The 10,432-nt window shown below is 49.2% G+C and overlaps 1 protein-coding gene across 1 annotated transcript in view; it reads left to right on the forward strand.

Moving 5' to 3' along the window:
• Nucleotides 1–10,247, forward strand: part of IFFO2 (intermediate filament family orphan 2) — an 86,489-nt gene extending 76,242 nt beyond the window's left edge. Inside the window, exons 6-10 of the mRNA XM_018558171.1 lie at nt 1,549–1,694; nt 7,713–7,833; nt 9,021–9,110; nt 9,213–9,343; nt 9,847–10,247. Coding sequence (XP_018413673.1) covers nt 1,549–1,694; nt 7,713–7,833; nt 9,021–9,110; nt 9,213–9,343; nt 9,847–9,952 — 594 coding nt within the window. The 3' untranslated portion in view covers nt 9,953–10,247. The remainder of the gene's footprint in view (nt 1–1,548; nt 1,695–7,712; nt 7,834–9,020; nt 9,111–9,212; nt 9,344–9,846) is intronic.
• The last annotated feature ends 185 nt before the right edge of the window (nt 10,248–10,432 follow it).

Here is a 10,432-nt window from a genome sequence, read left to right on the forward strand (position 1 = left end):
CATCTACTACGAGGTAGTAGTGTCCAAACTCCGGACCTCCGGCTGTGGTGGAACTACAAATCCCATGAGGCATTGCAGCATGGGATTTGTAGTTTCGCCACAACTGGAGGGCCGGAGTTTGGACACACCCTGCCCTACACACAGAGATGCAGGAAGGTCCATTTAAAGCTGAATTCTGGGCAAATGGATAAATACACAGACAACAGGCATTTATAGGAGCTGTTTTACCTGCCAGATGATTTAGATTGCCGTGTAACAAGTCCTGAGATTTACACAGCTCTGCAACATGGCACAGCCCTACCTGGCAGGGCAGGAGACCTACGTTTTCTCTGCTGCAGTAAAGGAGAACTATGAGGTGACTGAATATCGCTCAAACTCATAGTTCGAGCCGACGTGTGACAATGAAACTGTCACAGGTCGGCTCAATAGATCGGGAAGTGAGCGAACGCATACCGTCGCTCGCTCACTTCTCGATCCTGTCCCTGCTGAGAGCCGTGAGTGACAGTCGTCTCTGGGACATGATCGAGAAGTGAGCGAGCAACGGTATGTGTTTGCTCACTTCCCGATCTATTGAGCCGACTATTCTGCCCCTTCCCCGCTCCTCCAGCGCCGACTGGAGGAATGGACAGGGCAGGGGGCGGGTACAGCTGGCTCTGCCTCTAGATAGGCAGAGCCAGCTGTCAATCACGAAGCTGGGTGGATCTTGATAGTAATGTAGGGATCCGTCCCGGCTGCGGTGGTCTCAGTATACCGCGAGCTGTAGCTCGCGATATACTGAGCTTTGGGGTCACGGGAGGACGCTAGTTTATGTCCTCCCGTGACCCTTAAGAGAACCATGGGGAAAAACACTTACCCCATTGTTCTCCTTTAAGTAGTACTAATAAGTCTTGCTCCTCCCCCAACCTGTAATTGGGCAGCAAATTCAGAAGCAGCAGACTGATGACTCCTATCCACACCTTCCTGGATGGCATGTGAGGATGGCAGTGTAGTTGACGGCTTCCTTGTGCTGCTAATCCCAATCCAAGCTCTGCTGTGGAAAAGGCTGATACAAAAACAAGTTGAGGTTCTTTTACTACTTGCATTAGAAAACACACTTCATGATGCATTCATTTATGTCTGCCCGGAGTTTAGCTTTAAGTTGGACCATGCAGCGTTTCCAAAGCACTAAAGATCCAATCATGGTAGCCGCCGCCACCACCAACGGGTTTCCTACCATACGTACAAGTATAGCGATGAGGGTCAGACCCTCTGGTTTTCTTTTGTCTTCCATTCCGTTCTGTAACGTTGTGACTATAACTTTGTATCCCTTTCCTATCCTGTGTGACGTATAGGGCAGGGACTGTAGATTAGGGCTTGCTCTTTGCTATGCATCCTGCTCCGCATTGCATGTGCGCCACAGGCCGAGGCTGCCACTGAACGTGCTCATCAAAGTGAATGCGTACGCGGTGCTGCTTGTCGACGCCAAACTCAAGCCTCCCTCATGCCCACTGAGCCAAAGAGGGCTTTATAAAGAGAGGATTGTTACTGACAAAGCTTCTATCTCTACAGGTGGGGACTGTGTCCAAAAAGAGGGAGCGAAAGGTGACAGCGGAAGACATCGCCGAGCACGACGCAGATGCCGGCCACTTCTCCGACGATGAAGTCAGCTGTTCTCTCAACATCACGGATGAGATGAAGAGAATGTTCAACCAGCTGTAAGTATGATGGGATACCATATGTGTGACGAGCGAGTGTTGTGTCCCATGGCTATGCTTGTGTATGAAGAGGGCAGGTACTTATCAAGTGGAATTCAGTGCTATAAATAAATAGGATCCTGATAATAACCCTGTTTTTTTATTTTGCACAAGATTTACTAACAAAAGGGTGAAGAGTTTGGAGAAGACCGGAGAAGTTAACAATCTAGGCCAAAATAGCTGATCTGGAAAAATTCTTCAATTAAGTTCACATTTCCAGGTTCAGCGATGTTGTCCTAGATTGTTCACTTCTCCGGCATTCTCCAAACTCTTAGCCCCTTTTGTGAATAACCCTGAAAATGGTTTATAGAACTGCTTTAAAAGAGTATTTTAGGCCCCATTCACACTGAGCGACATGAAAATTGCGCGATTTTATATGAGCGATATTGAGCGACTTGTCCCTATTGGGCTGTATGCAATCAGGAGCAAAATCGCTCGAAAAAATGGTCATGTAGGAGCGACAAGCGATATTGAGCGACGAGATGTGAACAGCTCCATTTGAAATGGATTGGAGAAGCTACATAGAGCGATATCGCGTGGAAATATGAGCGATATCGCTGCAAAAATCGCTCGATAAATCGCTCGGTGTGAGTGGGGCCTTAGAGCTTCCTCCCATTGTCCATTGCAGCTGCGACAATTTTAAATTGGGCAATTTGTAGGAGGATTCTGCTAGCAAGAGAACAACTTTTTCGAGGGCTGCCCCTATACTCCTGAATCATCAGAAGCCGTGCCCGAATCTGTTATCTGCCAAACTCATTTCCTCATATCTGGGCATAAGAGCAATCTTTCTAAATGAATGGATACCGCAAATTCTCAAGTTGCAGAAATCAGTCCAAAAACAGTTTTCACTTATCACACTAAAGACTTCCTTTTGATAAAACTGTATCTGGACTTATTTCCTTGGCATTGTGCTTTCATCCATCACTATCCTAGGGATCTCCCCCCCCCCACCAAGACTTCACCACGTACTAGAGAAACCATTTTATACAAATCAATGAGGTGCAGCGCTCCACCACTCTACGTCCAGACCGTCCTGTGCTGACGCTCGCTATTCCAGTGCTCAGGTTTTAGGGGACCCAAATTCCAGCAGTGGTGGTGACTGGTGGCACTCCTGTGCTGACACTATTCCAGTGCTCAGGTTTTAGGGGACCCAAATTCCAGCGGTGGTGGTGATTGGTGGCACCGGAAGCAGTAGATTTCTTTGATTATGGCTTTGTTCCTCTGAAAAGTGGCACAGCAGTGACAGGAAAAGATCTTGTACACCTATTTGTGAACAATAGAAGTTGTTACAATTTTGCTTCCGCACCTAGTGGTTTTATTTTATAGAGCAATCTTTTTAGGGCCACCTCCAGTTTAAAGTGGAGGTTCACCCTACACTTTGATCATTTACCAGCCATACATACACCTGGATATATGCATGGCCTCAGGTTTAATGTCTCTCCGTGCTCCAGCAATCAGCAGTGGAAACTGCCGGCCATTTACCGGTGATCACATGCAACTCCTGGTGTCACTTAACCCCCCTCATGCTATCTACGTCTTTGACAGCATTGCGGCACAGAGAAAGCGTTTCTCAGTCGGCATTGCAATCATAAGTAATAGATTGCATAGGGGGGCTCAGCGACACCGTGAGTTGCATGACGTCCCGGTATATGGCCGGCAAGTTCCAGTGCGGATTGCTGAAGAATAGACAAAAGTCAAATATGGTGCTATGCCTTTTTATCAAGGTACATGTGCTATATGGCTGTTATATGTATGTAGAGTAAATTTGTTGAATGTGACCACTGCACGCCATACAGCATTGTGACCATTGTAGATAAGATAGGTGCACGTAGTGACCGCCATGGATGGTGCCATGCAAAAGCTCAGAGATGTGAAGATGGTTCACCAGCACTCCACAATGTGCCGTGACCAGTGTAGATAAGATAGGTGCTCGTAGTGACCGCCACGGATGGTGCCATACAGAACCTCAGATGTGAAGATGGTTCACCAGCACTCCACAATGTGCCGTGACCAGTGTAGATAAGATAGGTGCTCGTAGTGACCGCCATGGATGGTGCCATACAGAACCTCAGATGTGAAGATGGTTCACCAGCACTCCACAATGTGCCGTGACCAGTGTAGATAAGATAGGTGCTCGTAGTGACCGCCATGGATGGTGCCATACAGAACCTCAGATGTGAAGATGGGTCAGCAGCACTCCAAAATGCAGAGGAAAATATTGTTTATTGCAAATAATGTGACATAGGTCAAAATAGCCAACGTATCGAGGGCCGCGCACGGTCCCTTCCCCAAGGGGAAACAACGTCACATGGGTCAAAATAGACTGTTTCGCCTTGGGGAAGGGAACATGCATGGCCCAAAAATCTTAGCTATTGTGACCCATGTGACATTATTTGCAATAAACAATATTTTCCTCGCATTTTGTTGTGCTGGTGACCGATCTTCACATCTCTTGATGTTCACAGAGTAATTCTACGGGTGCACATCTATTTCTTCGACTGGGACCCACATGAAACCAGTAGGGAGGGTAGATCTGCAGTGTTGGTGAACGGTCCCCGATAAGTGGCTGGCCGTGCTGAACGGGCTCCCTGCATATTAGCCATTTCCTGTGTTGGCAGACTGCGATTAGCAGCCGTCCAGACTTGTTTTCCTGGGAAGGGATGTGAACGACATAAGCTGGAGATCTCAGCCAAGTCTGACTCTATCCAGGCCCTGCGACTGTTAGAAGGGAAGGAGGGGCTTGTTTGAAAGATGCCGATTTAAGCCGGACGTCCTAAAATATCCCAGGCCCAACATATGCGCTGATGTCACACCCTGAACTCTGGGTAAAGACTGAAATAAATCCGATATATTGGGACTTTCTATTTAAACGGATAATGTTTCTACAAGCCCAGCTAAGGTCCTCCGAACTCGGGAAGCTTTCTAATGCCTGAGCAAATGATCGGGACACCTCAGACCAGATTGGCAGGCTGCATGCTTGTTTAACATTGATGCTGCAGTGCAGAAGCTGCATTGACTTTGGAGCACACAACATAAATAGTGAACATATTGGGGGCCTGTCTTGTATTGCTCTACCTTTCAGCACTAGATTTCGCTTCGGTTTTCTTTTAAAGGTTTAATACTGTACACCAGGGGTAGCCAAACTCCGGCCCTCCGGCTGTGGGTGGAACTACAAATCCCATGAGGAATTGCAAGATTCTCACTCCTAGGGAGAGAGATGCATCATGGGATTTGTAGTTTCACCCACAGCTGGAGGGCCCAGAGTTTGGCTACCCCTGCTGTACACTTGTCTTATAATGCATTGTAGAGGAGGATGAAATGTAGACCGATTGGTCAAAAAAGGGGAACACTGCGAAAATAAAAGACAATGAAGGGAATTTATCGAAACTGGGGGAGCTGTGCACGGCAACCAATCAGCTTCTCTGTTTCATTTTTAAATCTTAACTGAAGAGAGAAGCTGATTGGTTGCCGTGCACGGAAGCTGAGCCAGCCAGACTTATCTAGAAGTCAAAAGTCTGCTTGTTAAGAAGGCTTCCCATAATACAAAAGCTCACCAATGTAAGAAATACGTTCGCTTTGTACATAAGGTAGCTTGCTCGGCTCCTGAGATCTATGGGGGAGAAGGTTTAATGCAGGGGCGCCCACAATTATTCGTCTGGAGATCTACTTTTCAAATGACGAGCTCAATGAGATCTATCAACGAAAAAACACCTGCATTCAGGGACGGGAGGGGACGTGGCGGTGCATTAAAGTCAATGGCGCTGCACCCGGAACGCAGGCACATTAGTGTCTGCGTTCTGGTCCAGTGCGATCTGCTAAAATGCTGCGTTCTAGAGGCCGAACACTCTGGAACGCAGACTGTGGTGTGAACCGGCCCTCTCTCTTGGCTGTCTCTTCTCTCTCCTTGCGCTCTCTCACGTTACTATGTGCTGTCTCTTCTCTCACTTTCTCTGCTGTCTCTTCTCTCTCTCGCTCGCTCTGCTGTCTCTCCTCTCTCTCTCTCTCTCTCGCTCGCTCTGCTGTCTCTCCTCTCTCTCTCTCTCTCTCGCTCGCTCTGCTGTCTCTCCTCTCTCTCTCTCTCTCTCGCTCGCTCTGCTGTCTCTCCTCTCTCTCTCTCTCTCTCGCTCGCTCTGCTGTCTCTCCTCTCTCTCTCTCTCTCTCGCTCGCTCTGCTGTCTCTCCTCTCTCTCTCTCTCTCTCGCTCGCTCTGCTGTCTCTCCTCTCTCTCTCTCTCTCTCGCTCGCTCTGCTGTCTCTCCTCTCTCTCTCTCTCTCTCGCTCGCTCTGCTGTCTCTCCTCTCTCTCTCTCTCTCTCGCTCGCTCTGCTGTCTCTCCTCTCTCTCTCTCTCTCTCGCTCGCTCTGCTGTCTCTCCTCTCTCTCTCTCTCTCTCGCTCGCTCTGCTGTCTCTCCTCTCTCTCTCTCTCTCTCGCTCGCTCTGCTGTCTCTCCTCTCTCTCTCTCTCTCTCGCTCGCTCTGCTGTCTCTCCTCTCTCTCTCTCTCTCTCGCTCGCTCTGCTGTCTCTCCTCTCTCTCTCTCTCTCTCGCTCGCTCTGCTGTCTCTCCTCTCTCTCTCTCTCTCTCGCTCGCTCTGCTGTCTCTCCTCTCTCTCTCTCTCTCTCGCTCGCTCTGCTGTCTCTCCTCTCTCTCTCTCTCTCTCGCTCGCTCTGCTGTCTCTCCTCTCTCTCTCTCTCTCTCGCTCGCTCTGCTGTCTCTCCTCTCTCTCTCTCTCTCTCGCTCGCTCTGCTGTCTCTCCTCTCTCTCTCTCTCTCTCGCTCGCTCTGCTGTCTCTCCTCTCTCTCTCTCTCTCTCGCTCGCTCTGCTGTCTCTCCTCTCTCTCTCTCTCTCTCGCTCGCTCTGCTGTCTCTCCTCTCTCTCTCTCTCTCTCGCTCGCTCTGCTGTCTCTCCTCTCTCTCTCTCTCTCTCGCTCGCTCTGCTGTCTCTCCTCTCTCTCTCTCTCTCTCGCTCGCTCTGCTGTCTCTCCTCTCTCTCTCTCTCTCTCGCTCGCTCTGCTGTCTCTCCTCTCTCTCTCTCTCTCTCGCTCGCTCTGCTGTCTCTCCTCTCTCTCTCTCTCTCTCGCTCGCTCTGCTGTCTCTCCTCTCTCTCTCTCTCTCTCGCTCGCTCTGCTGTCTCTCCTCTCTCTCTCTCTCTCTCGCTCGCTCTGCTGTCTCTCCTCTCTCTCTCTCTCTCTCGCTCGCTCTGCTGTCTCTCCTCTCTCTCTCTCTCTCTCGCTCGCTCTGCTGTCTCTCCTCTCTCTCTCTCTCTCTCGCTCGCTCTGCTGTCTCTCCTCTCTCTCTCTCTCTCTCGCTCGCTCTGCTGTCTCTCCTCTCTCTCTCTCTCTCTCGCTCGCTCTGCTGTCTCTCCTCTCTCTCTCTCTCTCTCGCTCGCTCTGCTGTCTCTCCTCTCTCTCTCTCTCTCTCGCTCGCTCTGCTGTCTCTCCTCTCTCTCTCTCTCTCTCGCTCGCTCTGCTGTCTCTCCTCTCTCTCTCTCTCTCTCGCTCGCTCTGCTGTCTCTCCTCTCTCTCTCTCTCTCTCGCTCGCTCTGCTGTCTCTTCTCTCTCTCGCTCTCTCTCGCTCGCTCTGCTGTCTCTTCTCTCTCTCTCTCTCTCTCGCTCGCTCTGCTGTCTCTTCTCTCTCTCTCTCGCTCTGCTGTCTCTTTTTTTTACCAACATTGCAGCAGCTTCCCAGGTCTCCTCTCGTGCTCCGGCATCCTGTCCTCCTGTCCTCCTGTCTGCAGCGTCTGACACATTCGGCCGCACGAGCACCGCGGGAGGACAGCACACTGGTCGGTGAGCCGATCGCGATCTACCAGTGTTTCCTGGAGAACAGGAGAACTATGGGGTTAAGGCTTTTCCCCCATAGCAGCCGTTGTACCACACTGCCACCTTGTGGGTTGTATGGAACTGACAAGTCTGAGACATTAGGATCTCTATGCAGCGCTCTACGATCTGAGTAATTGTGTGATTTGTTTCATATTATCTATAGACGAGAGACGTATGACATTGATGATGACTGCGACAGTTTGACGTGGGAGGAGAACGAGGACACGCTGCTGTTGTGGGAAGATTTTGCAAACTGTAACCCGTCTGCGGAAGCTCCGGCAGAGGCAAGTTTTCTCGCAGCCAATTTATCTGGACTGAATGTCATTGTCACCCTTAGAACTGTAGCTTTATTTTACATTTTCCTATGAAGTGAGGCTGCATCAAAAACTATTAACTTGATTAAAGAAAAAGCATCCCCTTCCTGGCAGAAGACCCAGACCGCTCTACTGTGTGTGTGTGTGTGAGGGCCGCAGGTCAGATCTTGGGGGTCCCACATGCCCCCGCACCGTCACTAATACTTTGTTCCTGCTCCCTGAGCAGCATTGTTGATTGGATCACTGTGCAGGGGGCGGTGTCGGAATAGATTTAAATATGGTGCCATTCCGCAGCCCCCACACACCTACCTGGGGTTGCTTCTCCCTGCAAGCCTAAGGCCCCGTTCACACTGAGCGATTTATCGCGCGGTAATTCCCGCAATATCGCGGCTATTTACCGCGCGATATCGCTCTCCAATGCATGGCAATGGGGCAAAGGGTCCTGCTGTCGCGGGTCGTGCGTCGCTACAGCAGGACCCTTTTTGGAGCGGATTTTGCTGCGATTCCAGCTTGCTCAATGCAAGCATTTGCGCGATATCGCGCAAAATGCAAATTGCCCGACAAACGCGCGATTTGAAAATCGCTTAGTGTGAATGGGGCCTAATGCGATGCATAGCTCTCTGCTTGCATTACCAAGCCATTCATTCACAGATCTATTCAGAGTATCGTGCAAAGTTCATTTATTTCACTAATGCAACTTAACCACTGTATATGTAGATAGATAGATATATATATAATATAATTATGGATGCACCGATACTAGTATCGATATCAGTGCCGACAACGAGTATTTTGGCGAGTACTCGTACTCGTCCAAATGCTCCGATGCCTACCACAAGTACTTCCTGTATCAGGAAGCCGGGCATCACTTGTGATGAGAGAGCATGGAGCCGAATTTCCGGCCAATCAGCAAGCTGGGTGCTGTGTAATGACGCAGCGCCCGGCATTCTGATTGGCCAGGAAGCCGGCTTCATGCTCCCTCGTCATCTCATGGGGCACGTGTTAAAAGACAGATTTGCACATTGAAAAAAAAATGATCTAAGAGGCTAAAACTGTCGCAAGTGCTTTGATTCCCCCCAATGTACTTTACTATAAATGGTAGCTCTCTACATCGTCTGCAGAGTTTTTATTCCTTCTTTATTGTCTGTCTCTAGCAGGAAGAGAGTTTGGGCAATCTGATCCAGGAGACGGAAACCTTCCTGAAAACACGGGACAAGGAGTACCAGGAGACCATCGGTCAGATCGAGGTGAGGGTCGAGCACACGCAGCAAAAAAAAAAAAAACAGTTAATCATCAACCACCTGCTATCGGAGATCACCAAATATAATGATTTTTCTTCCATACGACAGATGGAACTGGCGACGGCAAAAAGCGACATGAATCGGCATCTTCACGAATACATGGAAATGTGCAGCATGAAGAGAGGCCTCGATGTACAGATGGAAACCTGCCGAAGACTTATAAAGGGGTCAGTGGGCAGGTGAGGGCCTAACACAATGCCCTAATATAGTGGGAGAGCTTAGAACAGAACCTGGAGGTTAATCAGTCAGAATTAGAGCAAATTCACTAAAAATCTCAGTGAGAATTGAGAACACCCATAAAATAGAGACGCTGCGGAGACTGCAGCTTATACATTCCGTAGAGACATAGTATAGTTTCTTTTTAATCTAATTCATAAGAGAGAGAAACAAGTGGCATAACCTAGAGACCAGCAACATTGCCAAGACTGGTCTCTAGTGAATGGATAGGCTGCAGTGACATCACTGAGAATGCAGCCTATCCATTCACTAGAGACCGGTGACTTCACTGAGAACGCAGCCTATCCATTCACTAGAGACCGGTGACATCACAGAGAATGCAGCCTATCCATTCACTAGAGACCGGTGACTTCACTGAGAATGTCCATTCCCCATCAGTCTAACTTATGAGAGAGGAGAGGATGGAATGGAATATGAGAGTCACATTCACATTTGTTCGTTTCAGAAATTCTCCGTCCACAAGTTCCGTGGCCAGCAGCGACTCGGGGAACTCAGACGAGATGCAGGATGAGTCTGACAAGGACGGAGACGGGGACAGTGCCATCAGCTGATAAGGGACGCTCTCCTGAAAGAACTTTCTCTCTAGAGCGGAGATTGTGGACAAATCAGAGAATATCATTGGAGGATTCCCAGAACGCCCTCCAGACCTCCCTCCATTTATTTGGTGCTGTAAATGTCTATTCTTCTACAGAAAGTTCTGTACATAGAATTCTTCAAGACAAAAAAAATCAAGTGCTGTTTGACATGTGCCTTCCCCTCCTGAGCCACCAAGAGTCCACGAGTCCAAAAAAAGAGGCCAGGTTTCCAGCATTGTATAGTCAAGAGCACCTGTTGCTGTTCTCATCAAGATGACCCTTTTATAACACAGAAAAATGTTCCTTCGTGCTCTTTGGTCAATGATGAATTAGAATTGCCCTCCCCCGTATTATATCTTTCAGGGACTTGCCCCTCCACCCCCATAGCCGCCCAGATCTGTTCCTTCTGCCTTGCAGTCTCATTCCTCCTGTTGCAGCAGAAGGCTCATTGCTGTC

This window comes from Nanorana parkeri, unplaced genomic scaffold (assembly GCF_000935625.1).
Source record: "Nanorana parkeri isolate BGI_ZX_2015 unplaced genomic scaffold, ASM93562v1 scaffold323, whole genome shotgun sequence".
Taxonomy (NCBI): Eukaryota; Metazoa; Chordata; class Amphibia; order Anura; family Dicroglossidae; genus Nanorana; species Nanorana parkeri.